Here is a 19,555-nt window from a genome sequence, read left to right as displayed (position 1 = left end):
CTTTCTTCAGTAGAGCCCAGCAAGCCAAGCTGGCGGGCTCCCAGACCACACTCCCCGTCCTGGGCAAGCCAGTAAGGGGAGGGTGAGAAGTGGAGGAGACTCACATTCTCCTCGGAGACCATGGTGTAGCCCAGCCTCCCTATTTTACAAATAGGGAACCCAAGGCCCTGGGAAATCCAAGTTCTTTTTGTCTTCAAAGCCGATGTGTATAAGCTCTTTTCCATCAATGGGACTCACTTTGGCCAACTGCATGGGAGGAGGTGGGTGTGAGCAAATTAATAAAGCTGCAAACATTTGGGAAATTATAAAGATCAAGTGCTACTGAGACTAGACCAGCCACTATTCTGACTCCCTTCTATTTGGTTCCTAAAGGACTTGTATATTCAGGTTGGCCTGGCAGCCAAGTAGGGCCCTCCCAGAATTTCTTTCTTTTTTAATATCTGGTCTCCGAGGCTGGAACCTAGCTTCCCATGGGAACAAGCCCCAGATCCCCCTACCCCCCACCCCACCGTCTGGCATCCAAAGATGTCCATTCAGGTCTCCACAGACAGCTCTGCATGGACTTTTTGGAAACCTTTCTTCATCCTGACCAGACCAAGGTCACTGTTGGCAGTGTGCGTTGAGGTTGATGCTACCCAAACTTAAATCTCAGCAGCTTAGCCTGTGGTTCTACATCAGTCTGTCTCAGCTTCTTTGGTGGCCAGTTGACATTTGGAGTGGGTGGCAGCATCTTAAGAGATTCATCATTTCCTGAGAAGCTCTTACAGCTGTGCCTCTTACTAGGAAGGAAGGCTGGAAACCAACATTTAAGGAACCACCGTATCAAGCACTTTCCTGCAAATTCAAGCTTCATGTCCCGGGTCTTAGGGCTCCATCTGGCCCAAAGTAGTTTTCAGAGCAGAAGTAGCGCATGTATTCCACCCACCCACAGGATGGGTAGATGTTTGGGGCCGACATTGCCTGTCCTGTCCACCTCTTCAGAGGAATTACAAATTTTGAGAAGCTTGCCTTAGACAAGTGAGGTCTCTGTACACATGATTTCCACTAACAGAACGGGAGGGGCATTTCCTCACATTTTCATGTGCTCTGGGTAACCCTGGTCATTTCAAAGACAGTTTTGTTCGTTTTGCAAGGCTTCCGAAACTTCCCCTCGTAACTAGTTACAAAGACCAAATTTTCATAGCCAGAGGACTGTGTTCTGAATTCTGTTACAAAATGGGGCAGCCTGCGTGAGACCCGGCGCTGCCATCCAAGTTTCCCGCACACCCTAGCAGTGCCCTCTGCATAGCAGGAAAATGCCTTCTCAGCTTCCTGGGAGAAGTCCGACGTTTATAAATATACTTGTAACTACTCATATCCCAGTGAACTCTGGGTTGTCCCACTTCTGAGTGTGGGTACTTGAAAAAAAATTCAAACTTCAAGGGAAAATGTGTCAATGCTAACTTCTCATTTCCATTGGTCAAACCTTGAACACTTCGGTGTTTCACTTCTTGGAAATTAAGCCATTTCCACTTATCAACAAAAGCCATCAGTTGGTTTCTGTTTTTAAACAGGGGCAGGGAAGTGCATGTACAATGCTGGGCAGACGTTTTTGGGTCCTGACTCACGCAGTGAGTGCTCCCTGAGGGTGCTGGACAATGTGGGCGTGGTCGTCGTTCCCTCACCGAGTGTAGAGCGTGGCTGGAGGGACTGATGTGACAGGAATCACGATAAAGCGTGATGAGCCTTAAATGGTAGGGGAGGTCACGGTGTCACCGGAACACACAGCGGGGACACCTGACCTAATCGGTGGGGCTGGGGAGGCCTCCTAGAGGAAGTGACCTTGAAGCGAAAACCAACAGAGGGGAAGGCTGTCACCTGTATTAGGTGAGGGTGGCCAGAGACGAGGCTGTCACTCCTGGCGGTTGGCAGGTAGGGTGGGGTCCGTGGGGCTCTTCTCGGGAGTCTTGATATTTCAGGACACTGAGGTTGCTTCCCCAACCCAGAACGTCCAAAGCCCGATGGAGACAGCATGTGGTCAGCTACGCTCTCCTCTGGTCCCCACGTGGTTTTGCCAGGTCAGCTAAGATTGGAATGATCATGGCAGAACCTTGTTCTGCCTGCGAAGAGAGCATCCTCCGAAGCAAGGAACCTCTGTGGTTACGGAGAGCGACACTTCTGGTTTTCAGAATACAGTCCGGGTGGGGTGACAAACAGGTCACTAAGCAGCTATTTACATAGCGAGGGGAAGGTCATTGGCGTCACTTAATATCTCTTCTTCCTTCCCTCTTCCTTCTCCCCACCCTAGAGCAGGGATGATTGTGTTTTTGCACTACTTCCTGTTATCAGTAATAAAACAATCAAATTTCCGTTGAATTTGGTCTGAGTGGAAAGTCTGAGTCCTAAAAGAAGCTCTTCCCAAGGAGACCTGAAGGAGAACCCTTGACTTCATGGGGCCTCCACGAGTGGGGTCACCCTACAAGTGACCTTTGGACATGAGGACGCTTAAATCAAGGTGGTGTAGCAGACAGAGCAGGTGTTGGTGTCACTGAGTGGCCTTGAGTGTGACCTGTTGGGCTCCAGGGGTCCCATCAGCCAGGTGAGAGAGTAGGACTGCTGCTCTCCAGGATCCTGCTGGTGTACAAATGCCCGGAATCCTTGATGGCAGATACAGGAATCGCATCAGGTTTGGCTCATAGAACTTTGTAGCCACCAGAGAGGTGCTGAGGCAGGTGTTACGTAGAACCCAGGGACAGGGAGGCCTGGCTTGGGCCATCAACTATAAAATAGCTGCAGCTCCCAAACTGGAAGAATGGCAGCGTGTATCTTTGCACTAAAAAGGCCCTTGGAATAGACCAATGGTGCTAACTGATTTGCCCCATGGAGCCTGGGAAACTCAGGAACCCTTATTAAATAAATAGACCTAGCTCCTCCTCTTAGCAGAGGCACATCAGGGGGCCTGTGAACCACACAGCTCCCAGCCTGCAAGGGCAAGGATCTGCCCAGGAGTCCTTCCGTGTGGGGATCATGTGGGGGCCCTGTCTGTTCTCTCTGCCTGTTGTATTCTCACCACGAGTGGGTGCATGACTACTCCCGGTCCCCCACCCTGTTCAGCTGGGCTGGAAGATGATGCCTCAGTTCTCTGAGGGCCTTCTGGGTCTCCCCCAAGGGAAGTTCTTGTATTCCACGAAGTTCATATTTAAAGCAAGACCATCCTAAATATTCTACCCAGATATCTTGAAAATCTTTGTGTGTAACAATGACAGAAACTTTGCTTTCTAGAAGAGAAACCACATTTGAGTTTCATTTTCAATACTATTTTGTATAAGAGCAAGGTCACAGCTTGTTTTTGAATGATTATATCTCTTGGTCTTCTATGTACCCATTTGCTTTTATAGAGCTACCATAAGGAAATGGTAGTTTTAGGGTCATAATCAGGAACAAGGGTACAAGCATCAGATTTCTGGGTTCAAATCTCAGCTCTACTACTTGCTGTGTGTTAGTTACCTTTGGTAAATTAATCCATTCCAGTTTATCATCAAGAAAATGGGAATAAGAGTATTAGGTTATTGTGATGCATGAAAACTGCTTAGCACATAATAATGTTTGATAAAGGGGAACTACTATTATGTCTGAGGTATGTTTTTATTATTAGCTGCGTTACTTTGACTAGTAAGTGTATTCAGGGCTCAGCCACAACAAAGAAATTGCTCCCAAGCGAACTCAACAGAGTAGCTTGCCTTTCCTGGGTTCAGTGGAGTGAAGAGTCGGATGGAGAACAGCTGCTGGTAGCGGTCCTACCCACATTTCTGCCCCTCATCCTGCCGGGGCGTCTTGCTGGTTACGAGTGTGACATTGATGGATGCTGCGGAAGTGAATGCCTCTAAGTCTCTAATTTCACTGTGCTGACACAAGCTTAGAGTAAAAAGACCCCTTTTAAATTATAAGTGGCACTTGAACAAAAGTTTAAATTGTCCTTTTTGACACTAAAGTTCCTCCAGATTCCAGATTTGCTGAAGAGACTGACTGGTCTGTGGTGATCAGTGATCTTCAGTGGCGGCTGCCCAAGTTCAAAGATGGACCCCACCATTAACCAGCCGTAGGACCTTGGGGAAATTGGTCCGCCTCTTTGCTACAGTTTCCTCATTTGTGAAATGGGAATGATCAGTAGTACATCTACCTTCTGGGTTGTGTGAGGGCTCAGTGAGATAATCCATCTTGACCACTTTGCCCTCAAGATAAGATGGTATTAGCAACCATTTCTGTTTTTATTGTTAATGGTGCTTGTGTTCTCTTCACAGACAGAGGTTGTAATGGAGGCTGTCCATAAACAAAGGAGCCTACAGTTCAAGAAAACCATGGATGTGAGTTTCACTTTATTGCCCTTTTCTGAAATCCTGTGTTGTATTTGAGCATATCCCTGCTTAAATAACATTTCAATGTTATTTATTAGTGCAGTGATTTTTTAAATGAGTTGACTTTCCTTCTTTTTAAGGCCTTGGAGATATTGGGGATGAAACTAGTGGGAACACAGTGATATTATCTTTGTGGTAACCTGGAAAAGTATAGCAAGTTAATTTAAATATTTCAAGCCAAGACACAAAATTATATATACCATATCATGCCATTTATCTTGTTGGATTTGAGCTTTCTCCCTGTGACTATTCTGAAGCTTGATTTCTTCACTCATTTTATTGAGTGACTCCTTTCTGTTTTAAGATAGCTGCTAATTGTAAAAGCCTTTTTTACTTTAACTTATTTTAAAAAATCTTAACAGGACAGAGCTAAGACAGATTGCTAGGGACCTCACACTTGCTTTTCATGAATCTGTTAACTTTGGATACAATGAATTCTGATATTACAACATCTGTGGCTCCATCTTTGCCCAGAAGTATCATCATGATATTCTATGACTATGATGTGATATTTTGTGACCTAGTCAAAAAAGAAAAAATCACCAATGTTAATGCCAATATGCAATCTGTTCTCTGCCATTTTTTCCTTTGATGCAAATCACCTCAAAAGCAATTGACAAATAGGGAATGATGTCAGTTAAATGCAGAAATTGTGTTGATTGATAAGTGATTGGTCCCAGACCTTTTATTTTTTGAACAACCTTGGCCAAGCTTTCTCTCAATGAGAGAGAAAGACTTATTCAGATATAATTTTAAAACTATTTCCTTGCCATACATTTGGAGCTACGTAAGTGTTATAATAATTTTGCTTCCGCTGTCAAAAATAATTTAGAAAACTCAAGAGAAGGAAAAAACTATTTGTTACCCACTTTTTGCTTACTGTGTTTTTTTCCTTCTGATGTTCTAAGTTTTCTTCTGTTACAATTTTCTTTAGGTAACTCCCTTTAGCTATCCATCAAGATAGGTCTACTAGTGAAAAATACACTTAGTTTTCCTTCATATGAAGATACCTTGATTTCACTTTAATTCTTAAAGGATATTTTCACTGGCTATAGGATTATGTTGACAGTTCCTTTCTTTCAGTACTTGAAAAATGCTGTACTACTTCCTCATGGCCTCCTGAATAACTGAGTAAAAATGACACCATAAAATAAAAAAATTCACTGTCAATCAAATTGATTTTTCCTTTTGTTTTTAGTTTTCACAAGTTTATCCATGTGTTTTGTTATGGATTTGTTTGGGTTTATCTTGTTTGGAATTTGAATCAGTTCCTTAAATCCATCTGTTGCCAAATTCGGAAAGACATTTTGAAAATTATTTCTCTGAGAACTTTTTCAGCCCACCCTCTTTCTCTCCTGGGATTCTAAGGATGTGAGTGTTAGATCTTTTTTTAAATAGTGCCAAAGGTCCTTGTGTCTCTGTTTATTTTTTTCTACCTATTTTCTCTTTCTTGTTCAGATTAGGTAATTTATATTGTTCTATCTTCCAGCTCACCACTTCTTCCTTCTGTCTCTTCCCTTCTCTTCTTAAGCCCATCCATTGAGTTTTAAAATTTCAATTATTAGCCTTGGGTGGTGTGGCTCAACAGATTGAGCACTGGCCTTCGAACTGAAAGGTTGCTGTGTTCAGTTCCCAGGCAGGGTACATGCCTGGGTTGTGGGCAGGGTCCCCAGTTGGGGGCGGGCATGTGAGGGGCAACCAACTAATGTTTCTTTCCCTCTCTTTCTCCCTCCCTTCCCCGATCTCTAAAAATAAATAAATAAAATCTTTAAAAATTTTAGTTCTTACATTTTGTCAATTATAAAATTTCCATTTGGTTCTACGTAGCTTCTGTTTCTTTGCTGATATTTTCTATTTCTTTACAAGGCACTATATTTTTATTTGTTTCAGCTGTGTTTGTAATTGCCCACTGAGCGTTTTTATGATGGCTGCTTTAAAATCTGTCAGATAATTCTAACATCTCTGTCATTTGGGTTTGGCATCTATTGATGGTCTTTTTCATCCACTTTGAGATCTTGGCTCTTCATATGACGAGTGATATTCCATTGATTGAGGAAATGTAGGTGTTGTTAGAAGACTGTGGGTCTTTTTTAAGCCTTCTGTTTTAGCTGGCTTCCTTTGACACCACTCCATCAGGGGGAGGTGAGCACTGCCTCATTCATTGTTGCTGCATGGGGGCAAAACTCTAAGTACCCACAGGATGGGTGTGGCCTTGTTACCACTTGGAGGTGGTTAAAATCCTGACTCTCCGCTGGACCTCCTCTGACAGCACCCCAGCAGGGAAGGGTGGAAGTCCAGGTTCCCTACCTAGTTTCCACTGGCATTGCATGTGGGGCTTTGATGACTTCCAGTGAAATGAAAGTCCCAGTTCCCTATTTGGCCTTCTCTGACACCGCCCGCATATGGGAGTTGGGCACTTCCCTATAGTTTCGTGAGGGTGGAGGTCTAGACTCCACACTTGGTCTTTGCTGGTTGTGGGGGTGGAGCCACAGTTTTTTGGTGTGGTGTTTGGCTGCAGTAGAAGTAGTTTTTCCTAAAGAAGTCTGTCCTGCTAGGCTGCTTATTTTCTGGTCTTTTGGCTAGAGAGAGCAAAGTGTTGTTGGGACTTTTTTTTTGGTCAATATCCATTGGCATTGCTTGGTCGCTTCCTTCTTTGGCTCAGTCTGTGATATGTGAGGCTACAGGAAAACCCAGGGTGCTCACTTCTGGGTTGCTCTTGTGAGACCAAGGTCATTAGCCAGTCTGCCTTTCCCAGGGTCTTACATAACCCTTTAAAGAAAGTATTTTGTGATATTTTCAGCCGTAAATATGATCATAGCACATTAATCTTATGCTAAGAATATAATACTCTGTCTTCAGGAAATCAACAAAGGTATGAACTTGTTCAGTACTTATAATGAAGATTGTAAATGATTTAGTGGCCAAAAAATGGAAAGATTGATTTTGTAACCCTTAAAAATATGTTTATGAGCACTATGTAGCAACAGAGAAAAATGGTTAATATGTCATATTAAAAAATAATGCAGATAGAGAAGGATTGATCACTGACAACATTAACCTCTAAGACTTCTCTAGAATGAAGGAAAAAATGTGTCATCTTATCCATGGCTTTAAGACAGATGACTAATGGGAAAATACTTGTGACTTATACAGCCAGTTAGTATTCCTATTCTAGACTGAGCTCTTAAAAGCCAACTAAAATAAAAAATGCTCCAGTGGAAAAGTAGGTAAAAGACATGCTGTAGAAAGGACATACCACCTTAGCAGTAATGAAATAAATAGAAATAAAACAACAATATACCAACATTCTCACCTCTAGCATTAGAAAAGATTAAAAGATTGTCTAAACTTGGTGTTGGTGAGAATACACTTTTGGTAGGAGTATAAATTTGTTCAGCTTTTTCAGAGGGAGGTCTGATATAGTACATACTGTTTTACCAAACAATTATGCTTCTAGGAATTTGACTTGTATGGATAAATTCACACTACCCAGAATAAAGTCAGAATATTTTTATGTCACAAAAAATGGAAAATAAGATAAATGTCGACCATAGAGTTGGTAAAAAAAAATTATGGTGTGTGTTTATTTACAACTATTAAAAGTGTTTGGCAATAGAACCTGTGTTTGATAGAGACATCTCTATAATATACTGTTGCAAAAGAAAAGAATTATTGCATGAATACCTTAGGTACTTGTAATAATGAAAAGTTAACAAAATTTTATTTCTATGTATGTGTAGCATAGAGAGAGAGTTGAAAGGCTGTTTACTGAAAGGTTAACCCCAGTTGAATTGTGAAGGATGCTGAGAAATCTAGGGAAGCATATGAAATATTTAATGAGCACAAACCATCTCTGCAAGAGTCTTCAATCTTTTGATTTTTTTTTTTTGGTTACCACTTTTGCTTCTTAGCTAACTGATTTACATCTTTTCTTTGTTTACACAAGCTAAAACTTTGGTTCAGTAGTTGAAACAGAAAATTAATTGGTTCACTACCAAATTTTTGTGAACTGTTTCCATACTACTGGCCTGCCTTTATTTTTTTTTTTAAGGATTTCACTTATTTATTTTTAGAGCGAGGGGAAGGGAGGGAGAGAGACAGGGAGAGAAACATCAGCATGAGAGAGAAACATTGATCGGTTGCCTCTCATATGCGCCCCGTCCATCCGGGGACCGAACCCCGCCACCCAGGCATGTGCCCTGATCAGGAGTCCAACCAGCAACCCTTTGCTTTGTGGGACAACGTCCAACCAACTGAGTTATACCAGTCAGGGCTACTAGCCTACTTTTAAATGAGTTAAAACAGAATTCTTTAAATCAAAAAGGAACATGCCCATTCTTAAGCAACAGATATGATTGATGCCACTGTCCAGTGTGCAATAGTGAGACACATTCGAATATTGAAGCATAATTATAATTACCATGACCAAGCAATTGCACCTACGTTCTGAGGATTGTGAATGTTGGATTACATATTTCATAGTTACATAGGTCTTGTGATTTTTTTTTCATCTGAAATGCCATCTTTTGCTCCGGTCAGCTTTTGAAGCTCACATAATACTTTGCCGAATAGGACTCATTATTTCCTTGATCAGGCTGCCACTGCATACATACTTTGGCAAAGGGCTAAAGAGACCTACCAAAGGCAGATAAGAAAGAGTGTCTGTCTTCTGAGTGGCCACATTCCAGCGGTGATCGCAGCCCTGTGCAGGGCGCCTGCCCTGTCTTCCGCTGGACTTGGCAGGCTGCGTGGCTGCTTTTCAGGGCTGTGTTCTGCTCACCTAATGTGGTCCTCTTTTGGCGCATGACAACCAAGGCAAAGAAGAACTATGAGCAGAAATGCCGAGACAAAGATGACGCAGAGCAGGCTGTCCACCGCAGTGCCAACCTGGTCAACCCGAAGCAACAAGAAAAGGTACCCGGGAGGGCTGATCAGCTGAAACATCTGAGATTTGCTATATTAAGCTAAAACCAATTAATAATCTTAATTTAAAATAGACCTGCAGCCTAAGCTTCTCGCAATATCTTTCTTTAGGCTGTGGGGATCCTCTGAACCAGAAAAACCCTTGTCACGTTTTGGGGGTGGTGGAAGAGCTCGGGAAAAGAGGCTGTGGGGGAGGGAATGGGGTGATAAGTTGGGGAAAGGTCTGTTTTGTTTTGTTTTGTTTTGATCTTTCTTCAAACTCAACTCATGTATTCTTTGGAGCCAGGCTGCCTCCTGCTTGGGTGTATTATAAATTTAATTTTATAAAATCTGGGTATAAGATTGCCAGCAATCAGAAGGCAGAGGTATGCCTTTAGGATGACCTAGGGCAAGATGCTTGGTGGATAGTTTTCGATCGCGGTAAGATTAGAAGGCAAGGTGAATGATTTACTGACGAGGGAAACAGAAGACTTGCACTGGCACTTGTCTCTTCACAGTCATTGTCTCTGGGTCTGCTTTGCCTATGGAATCCTGGCCCAGTGTGACTGAGCCCCTGTTCTCTTTTGTCCCCGCAGCTTTTTGTGAAACTGGCATCTGCGAAGACGGCACTCGAGGACTCCGGTGAGGGGGCTCCCAGAGATGGGGGGAGGGTTGCCGTGGGGCTTACATTATCCTAAATCTGCCTGACAAAGGTAGCTTGGTACACCCTACAATGTAGACTGTAAGGATGTACAATCGGATTTCAGGAAGGAGAAACAGGGAGGAAGTGAGGAAGGGAGGGAGGGAAACTGCATGGAAGCAAATGAGGCCGCAGTTTCCGGCCCCTGCCTGCTTAGTCTCGCAGCCTCACGTGTATAGAGTGGTGGTGGCAGAGCCATATGGCAGCTGCTTTTTAATCAGGGACTCACTCTTTTTTTGGAACATTTATTTTAAAAGTCCGTTTCAGCCCAGATTAACTCTTATCTGCTATGAAAGAAACAACCGAGTAGCAAAGCCTTGTCACCATTGAAATCTAAGATCCAAACCAGGTGTTTGCAAAGGCATTTAACTCCCAGACTATCCTGCAAAAAATAAACCTCCCACGACCATGGTCACTTAGGAAGTCTCTAAGTCCCAAGCTCAAGTAACTGGTGCCCTTGAGCGCCCGAGATAGTTCTCAGAATCTCTCATGGGATAACTTTCCTGAAAAGGGGTGGAAGCTGTTGAGGTCGAATCAGACGAAGAACATCCTGGCCAGGGTGTCTCGCCTGCTTTCACTTCTCCTTCCTTGGATCATTTCCTGCTAATCGTTTGGTTCAGTTCTTATTTCACGAAGGTATTATGAGAGTGAAAGATGTAATTACGGCCCTGCAACACTCAGGGCTCACGGAGTCATATGAGCTCACTGCGAGTTTCACTTGCCATCCGGGGTGAGCCTGAGGGGTGGGTCTGCGATCTGCCCACCTGAATCCTCCGTTTCTGAATCCAAGCCCCTCTCCACCATTGCAGACAAGACATATATGATACAGGTCAATACGCTGGATAAGATCCGAGAAGAGTGGCAGAGCGAGCACATCAAGGCCTGTGAGGTAACCAGAAGTGGGAGTTGCTGGGGGCGGGGGAGGGGGGCGGTCTTCCTTGTTTTTCCCTGAACCTCATTTTCTGTCTCCTCCCTGTCCTGACCGCGCTGTCCAACTCTGTTCGAGGTTTACCTCTAATGCTCAGTTAGCACAGGCATGAAACAGATGAACCCGTTAATGGTTAATGAAGTAATTACCTTCAGGGGGCTCACCTACACTAGGTATGGGCTAAGGAAAATGCAGACAGCAGGTGAGCAGGCTTTAGAATATGTTACCCCCCTAATACCTTTGATTTCATGATTGTTCCCCGGCATTTTCAGTACATGATATCATTTACAATTTCCTGGGAACTTCCTCAATTTTCTGCCACCCTCTCTACACATGTTCTTATCAGTGGTTCTCAAAGCAATGTCCCAAGACCTGTAGCATTAGCATCACCTGGGAACTTGTCAGAGACTCATATTCTCAGACCAACTCCGCACCTGTTGGGTCAGAAATCCTGGGAGTGGGCCCAGTAACCTCTGTGTGATTCCGATGCGATTCAAACAAGAGGACTACTGGTCTACTCACACTTCTTCCCCTCTTTTCTCCTGATACAGTACAAAAGGGGCAGCTCCTGTCCTATCAAGATCTTCTCCGCCCACCTGGCCTCAGGATCGCATGCAGCTGCCTTTCCCCCATTGCCCTGTGCACAGCAGCTCCCTTTCATGGGGCGTTCTTCCATTATCGTGTACACAAACTCAGCTCATTCGTGGCATTAACACCTAGCAGCTATTGCTTCCCATCTGCTACCTGCTCCTCTTTTCAGCCAGGCTTCTTGAAGGAGCTGTCTGCACATCCTCCTTGCCCCTGCCTGCCCCAGCCTGCTGTGTGTGGGGCTTGCTCCCCTGCCTCTGCTCTCTCAGCGGAAGCAGTGATCCCCTTAGTGTGAAGTCCAGTGGACCTTTGCAGTTTGTAATCTTATTTGACCTGTCTTTACCATCTGATACTCTGGGTCACTATCTCCCTCCTAAAACATTCTTTTTGCTTTACTTCCTTATCCCCACACTCTCATGGAAATGCCTGGAATAAAGCCATTTCTATAGGGTTTCAGAACATGTAAAAGAATACGATATACATCTTATGGATACATACATATTATAAAAACCTGCATGGGAATGATAACGTTTAGGACAATGGTTATCTCATTGGTTACCTCAATGGTTATTTAGGACAATGGGGAAGCAGCAAGGTGGCAGAGATTGGGGAAAGCACACAGGAGCTTTAACAGAATCAGAAGGAAATATAGAAAAAATCTTTGACAAAGCTGGGTGGGGGGTACATGGGAATTCACTATACCACTCTCTCTACTCTTGTGTATGTTTGAAATTTTACATTATAAAAAGTTTTAAAATGTAATATGGTTGTATTCAATACTTTTAAAAATACATTAACATATAACATTCACTGTTGAATAGAATAGCATCTACTTTATAGAATAGCTTGATTTTCCAAAAGTTGATATTTACTTGTTTATATAAAAAAACTGTTGTTTAGGCAGTAACTTAAAAAACTTTTAATTGAGACAAATTTCAGACATACAAAGATGAGAAGACAAGCGCAAGGACCCCCCTGTACTCATCAACTGGCATCCACAGCTATGACCATCTTCCCAATCGAATTTGTTCATTGCTGTATGTGTGGGGTGGGGAGCAGGGTTTTGAACCAGAGGCTCCGGCCGGCTGCCTTGGTGGAGATGCCCCTAAGGAAGCTGGAAATGCGAGCTGGAGTTCAGGGCAGAACCTGGGTGTCTGGGCTCATCATCGCCTCTTGCCCTCAGAATTGTATCCCCTTCTGTTTGTGTGAATCCGGTATTAGAATCCACTTGCATTCTTTGCCTGCTGTAAGAGTTTATGAGCTTCCTTGATGGTGAGGGGAGTACCCTAAATGGACCATAAACTCGCATAATTGGAGGGTGACACTGTTTCTTAAGACGTAGCCAGTCTAGACAAATGGCCTCTTCCTCTGCATATGTATTTATGTATGGTTATGTTTCTCTAGGTGTTTGAAGCTCAAGAATATGAACGAATAAACTTCTTTCGGAACTCATTGTGGTCACACATGAATCACCTGTCGAAACAATGTGTCACCAGTGATGACGTAAGTCAGAGGCATCTGTGGAGGATTCATGAGAGTGGAAGGAACTGTAGACGTTTATTAGTTCTCCCCTCTCATTTGAGGCCCAGAGAGATACAGAGACTCGCTGAGGGCCACACAGTTGATAGAAGGAGCCATATAAGCACCTAACCTGCCTGACTCCTGGTCTAGTTTACCACCGTGCTTTTCTCTTTAAGAAATTCAGAGCAGGAGGACAGAGAGGGAGACTCCAAAACAGTTCAATCTCTGGACTACAGAGTTGTTGCAGCATGAATGTGAGTCCCAGAGGGTCGGTCACTCCAGGACAGCACCAAGAACTAGCAGACTGGCCCTTGACCAGGCTAGTGGTCACTCCAGGGTTCAAGAGTTTACTTCATTGGCATTCCTGGGACCATTATCTAGGTTTAATTTGTGCACAGCAATCCTTGTGGGGTTCCTGGGTCCCAGAGGGACCAGAATCAAGTCATCACAGTCTTCTGTGCTAAGAAATAGCCACCCTCACTTAGATGAGACATTCACTCTAGAAGAACAATTAAGCACCAAGAAAACCTGTAGGATTGAATGGAAGAACTTGTCTCCAAGTGATTGTCTCTGTGTTTGTGTGTGGCCTTGGTCTTGGGACTTGGTATCTATTTACTTTACTTTTAATGAGCCGTGTCACCTGGGTTACGGCCCCCCCCACCTTGATGTCTCTTCTTTTTGTTAGATGTATGAACAAGTCCGCAAGAGTTTAGAAATGTGCAGCATTGAGAAGGACATTGAGTACTTTGTGACTCAACGGAAAACGGGACAGACTCCACCAGGTGAGTGGAGTGGTGGGTGGGCGGGGGTCGGTTTATGTAAGTGATCCTATTAGTCTTTCTTGTCGTATGTTGTTGACAGTAGAAGATACCTGCTGGTTCATGTTTCATTTCTTGATGATTCCCCTAGCACCCATCATGTACGAGAATTTCTACTGCCCCCAGAAGAATGCAGCCCCACAAGGAAAGGCTACAGGGCCGACCTTGCCAAGGTAATGACCAGCTTTCTTTCTCATGCAGAAAAATACTTTTAATAAACATTATTTATCATTAGTGTTCTATGACATTACAATGGAAACATAGCTACCACTGCATTTGCTTGGGGAGGTTGCTAGATTTTTGGAAATAGCGATTTTAGGACAAATGTGAAATGGATTTTACTGGTCCGAGTTTGAGGAGGACATTATCACTATCATGCCTGCATATGGATGTTATTCCTCACGCATGAGCCCTATACCTTCCTCGTAGCCTGTGGGGAGCAGGAGTCAGCAAACTCTGATCTGCCTGTTTTGATAGGGCCTGTGAGTATTTTAACGGTTGGGAAAAAAATGGAAAGAATACTATCTTGTGAAGTGAAAATTACATGAAATTAAAATTTCGGTGTTTGTACATGAAGTCTTATGAAAACGTGACCACACTCCTTTTTTTACATTCTATCTGTGGCTGCTTTTATACTGGTGTTGACTGGAGTCACAGCAGACGTGATATGTGGCCAGCAAGCCTAAGTCATTCACCAGGTGGCTCTTCACAGAAGAGTTTGATGCCCCTGACATAAAAGAGCCTGAGAGAAGAGGACCTTTCATTTTATATACAGCCACCTTGGAGTCTAGGCTGTTCAATTTTCAGTCCAGTCATTAGAAAGATAATGGGTGTTTGGTGGGGAAGGCATGATCATCACCAGTGTTTAAGAATGCCAGGCACTGTTCAAAACAGCTCCTATGAATTAGCTCGTTTAATCCTCATAGTGAGGTAGGAGCTGTGGCACTTCCCATTTTGCCTGTGAACGTGCGATGTACAAGGAGGTCAGGAAATCTTGCCCACGCAGCTGAGACGTCCCCGCTGCCAGTCTGGGTCGCGGGGGAAGGGCTCTGTGCTCCCTACCACGTGCCTCTTGCTCCTCAGTGCAACAGGGTGTCTGAAGGCCTTTGGCCTCGTCTGAACTTTTTTTTTTAAAGATTTTATGTATTTATTTATTTTTAAAGAGAAGGGAAGGGAGGGAGAAAGGGAGGGAGAGAAACATCAATGTGTGGTTGCCTCTCGAGCACCCCCAACCAGGGACCTGGTCCACAACCCAGGCATGTGCCCCAACTGGGAATCAAATCCATGACCAGTACTTAGTCCACTTGGCCACACCAGCAGCCACACCAGCCAGGGCCCTCAGAATTTTTCCTGACCCTCCAACACAGAAACCAGATCTCATGGGAGTGCAATGTACTTGTCGTATAATGTGGAAAATTAGAAAAACAAGAACTTCTCTGAAAGATTTTGGTTTTCATTTCTTACAGGAGAGGGCCTCTCCCGATTCCTAAAAGTTTACCAGGTATGCTGCCAAGAAAGACTTATGGGAATATTTAAATCAGGCTTTCTTTAAGGTGGAGTAGCTAGAATTTTGAAATCAAGGGAAAGAAGGGAATAGACAGAATCAAATTCCCCAAAAGAATGTCTATATTGAGTCTTACTATAGTATTATGTGTCACAGAGTGGACACTGGTCATTTGTATCTATGTTATAGCTATCCAGGAAAATTTAGCTTCTGGAGTACCAAAGAAACTTCTTATAAGGCAGTCTTACCTAAGAGATTATTTCATCTTGGACCATGAGAACAGAACAACTGAGATATAGTTTCCTTTGGATTACACAGAAATACAATTTATAGAAGGCATAGCTGTCTAGAACCCTGTAACTTAATACTGCATGTTTTGTGCATTGCCCATCATTGGGTCTTTCAGTAATCACTAGTCTCTATTTTTTCTGTAAACTGCTACCATACCTTGGGAGAACCACACATTTTAGCATTTTTGTTAGTTCTTTGGGTACTAATAAAATCCTCAAGGGCAGGCCCTTTGTTTTTTCCTGTATGACTCACCATACCTAATACAGTGCTGGGCACAGAATAGTTCTCAACAATGATTTGATTGAGAGAAAGATCTACCTAACTATGTTCAAGGGAATGAGGGAAGACACAGCTATTGCTGCATTTAGCAACTTAGCAAAAATTTAGTGACTGAAAATTGGCGGCTGGAATGACATCTTCGAACAATATAAGGATTTACATTATTTTTCTTCTCGTTGCCTTGTGATTACTTGACAATGTGGGACTTATTTCTTGTCCATAATTGAAGATGAATTTACCATTGGTGCTGCTGTCTGGGCATGGATGAAAAAGGACAAAGAAATCATAATAGGGATTTCCAGAATATTCTCTGGTTTGTAGTTGTGACTACCAGTTGTAGGTTTTGTTGCTGGATACATTTTCTTACAAAAGGGCAGTCTCTAGAACCTCTGAGTGGAGTGCCTTGATTTGAAAGGGCTGAGACCTTATGAACGAATGTCAGCTTCATGTTGCTCTGTGTCCCTGTGCAGATGACCCGGATTATTCTTTGATTGATGGCTACAGTTTGATCTACCAGTGACAGCGATGGTAAGAGCCTTCCATTTTCATGTCATCAAGTTGCATTTAGACTGGGGATAGTATTTTCGAAGCCTTGGGTGCTTCTTTACAACACCACTGAAGCCCCCAAAGCCTTGCATCAGGCTGGCGTGCTGGTGGGTGTGGTCTTCCTACAGGATGCCTTCTCTGGATCCCGCCACGGAAAGGGGACTGGAGACCACTCCACACCTATTTGAATGAGGGTATTTTTCCTTCACTAACTAGTCTGCAACTCTTTACCTTACTCTCATGAGGCTCTTCTGTGGCTGTTACCCACCTACATTAAAGGCAATGCTCATAATCACTTGTGGACTGCCTGAATACATGAAAACAAATTTTGATTGATAATAAATTTAGCTAATTCTAGGGAAAAAAGTAAGGGCAATGCTCAAAAACAAAACACACCTGATCCTCCCTTCTTCATCCCCCAAAGGGGAAAGGTCAAGTAAAAAAAAGTCAATAGAAATAAGGCAAATGATATTACACTCACCAGACACACAAGGGCATCCCAGGGCTCCCCCTGCACCAGACTGCTACTGCTCTGAGCTTGCAAACCACACAGATTCCTAGAGTGGGACTACTGGGCCAACCACGGCTGCACACACGATGCTTACTCTTTGGCATTTGAGTACTTGCAACATGCCCCAAGTCACTATCGGTCTTCACGAATGTTGAGGAATGCCTCTGAAGTCAAAATAGCAATAGTAAAAGAAACTCTTCCTAAAGTATAATTCTGTTAACCCAGTCAGGCGTATCTGGGGGTATGACGATATATGCATATTGTCTGATGTGCATGAAAGGTCTGAAAGGATATATTCCCAAGCAGGTAATTGTTTTCTTTTTGTTTGCCCATGTGTTCTAATTTGCCTGCAATGAAAACGTATTACTTCTTTAATTAAAAACTTTTAAAGAATCTGTCCTCCTTCGTACTTCTGGTCTTAATCTGTGTTCCCGGGAGTGACAGGAGAGGCAGAGAGGATACAGGAAGTCATAGCGGAAGCAGAACAGCCTCTCTCCCACCCTTTCTGGTTTTGTGTCAGTGACCTTCGCTGTTACTTATGAAACAAAACAGGTTTTTAACAGTGCTCCATGATGCTTTCCCTTTGGTGTACTATAGCACCAGCATTGCCTGGAAGTGAGCCCATCAAACAATGCTTGTCTTCAGCCTCCTAAAAACACCTACTTTGTAGCCCTGGCTGGCGTAGCTCAGTGGATTGAGCGCGGGCTGCGAACCAAAGTGTCGCAAGTTCAATTCCCAGTCAGGCCACATACCTGGGTTGCAGGCCACGGCCCCCAGCAACCGCATATTGATGTTTCTCTCTCTCTCTCTCTCTTTCTCCCTTCCTTCCCTCTCTAAAAAAAAAACCAAAAAAAACCCACCTACTTTGTGACTTCTAGCCATTTAACTAGATAGGATGCAAACCATGTTGTCTTGAGTAGATTTTAGATTTTATTTATTTATTTTTAGAGAAAGGGGAAGGGATAGAGTGCCTAACCAGCCAGTATTATTTATATTTAAATGTAAGTCTTTAAATTGCTCAGGAAGTGTGTTTAATGTTTAAGGAACTTTGCTGTAGAAGACATTGGAAATTGAAGACATAATAAAATACCCCATCCTCTAACTACATATAACTTCCTGACCTACAAAGTGTAGTCTTTACAACCAGTCATCATTTCCTCATTTTGTAAGCCTCCATGTTTCTCGTGGAAAGACACTGGGTCCATGTCAGAGGCGGAGCGGCAACATGGAAAAATCAATGACCTGGGAGCCAGAGGCAGAACTGGCTCCGGACACCCAGATGGTGGCTTTGGGCAGGGCCACGGCAGCTCCAGGAGTTTTTTTTATTTTTAACTTTGTCCTTTCAGCCCTCACCAGTTTGCAGAAAGCATATATTCTACTTGCTTAATAATAGCATTTAACTCCAAAACTCTAGTTCCTCTGAGCCCAAGAATCTGCTGGAACAAGCATGTTTACTCAAGTCATATCATTTCACTGGGGTTCATTCGTGTCCACACCAGCTCAGTGAGTAGGAATTCAGTGTATAGATGTATAATTGGCTGATGTAAGAGAATTTTAAAGATGGGAGTCTACCTTAGTTAGTAACTTCATAAGCAACTTAAAACAACATTTGAAATAGTTTGAAAGAACCTTTGAACTTTAAATTTAAGTAGGAAGTTTTAGGAACCTGCAGGTTGTTCTACAATTGTTTATTCTAGCTGCTATTCTTGTTTTTAATTCTAACATGTTTAGGCAAAGAGATTATAACTTTTTTGCATTCTTTTAAAATTTTTCTTTTTTTCTTGCTTTCTTTTTTAAAAATATTTTTTTATTTTTAAATTACAGTTGTACCATATTAAATTAGTCTCAGGTGTACAATGTTGTGGTTAGACATTTACATAACTTTGGAAGTGATCGCCTTGATAAGTCTAGTACCTGTCTGACACCATCCATGGTTATTACAATGTCATCAACTGTATCTCTACGCTGTACTTCACACTCCCCTGCCTGTGCTGTGACTACCAGTCTGTACTTCTAAATCCCTTCACTGTTTTCACCCATCTTTCAATTCTCAATCTTCTTTTGTTTTTTATTGAATTAACAGGGTGACATTGGTTAATAAAATTATATGGGCTTCGGGTATACGATTCTATAGTTCATCATCTGTACATTCCATTTTGTGTTCACCACTCCAAGTCAAGTCTTTCCTAAATTTCATTTTTCAACTGCAGTTTACGCTCTGTATTGTTTTGTATTAGTTTCAGGCACACAGCATAGTGGTTAGATAGTCACACACTTTACAGAGCGTGCTCCCTGATATTTCAAGCACCACCTGACATCATACCTAGTTATTACAACCTTAGTGACTATATCCTCCATGCTGTGCTTTACATCCCCAAGGCAGGTGATCACTTTTGAATTTGAAAATAGGTGCATCAAAAAATATGAATATGCATGTTATTTACCATCAAACGGCAGATGCTACTGTCACATTCCATTTTTCTTCATCACTTGGAATACCATTTCTTACCATGTGCTTTCCTTGGCCAAACACATTTATTCGTGTTGAATAAAATCTCAGTGTAGGAGCAGGG

At 43.0% G+C, this 19,555-nt stretch overlaps 1 protein-coding gene across 1 annotated transcript in view; it reads left to right on the top strand.

Moving 5' to 3' along the window:
• Positions 1-19,555, top strand: part of PSTPIP2 (proline-serine-threonine phosphatase interacting protein 2) — a 67,241-nt gene that overhangs the window by 45,964 nt on the left and 1,722 nt on the right. The window contains exons 6-14 of the mRNA XM_045850414.1: positions 4,281-4,343; positions 9,210-9,308; positions 9,893-9,938; positions 10,806-10,885; positions 12,917-13,015; positions 13,719-13,815; positions 13,943-14,024; positions 15,318-15,352; positions 16,396-16,453. Coding sequence (XP_045706370.1) covers positions 4,281-4,343; positions 9,210-9,308; positions 9,893-9,938; positions 10,806-10,885; positions 12,917-13,015; positions 13,719-13,815; positions 13,943-14,024; positions 15,318-15,352; positions 16,396-16,445 — 651 coding nt within the window. The 3' untranslated portion in view covers positions 16,446-16,453. The remainder of the gene's footprint in view (positions 1-4,280; positions 4,344-9,209; positions 9,309-9,892; positions 9,939-10,805; positions 10,886-12,916; positions 13,016-13,718; positions 13,816-13,942; positions 14,025-15,317; positions 15,353-16,395; positions 16,454-19,555) is intronic.

This window comes from Phyllostomus hastatus, unplaced genomic scaffold, assembly GCF_019186645.2.
Source record: "Phyllostomus hastatus isolate PE091 unplaced genomic scaffold, TTU_PhHast_1.1 phas_contig_80, whole genome shotgun sequence".
Lineage (NCBI taxonomy): Eukaryota > Metazoa > Chordata > Mammalia > Chiroptera > Phyllostomidae > Phyllostomus > Phyllostomus hastatus.
The sequence above is the reverse complement of the archived record's forward strand: the minus strand, read 5'-3'. Positions and strand labels throughout refer to the sequence as shown.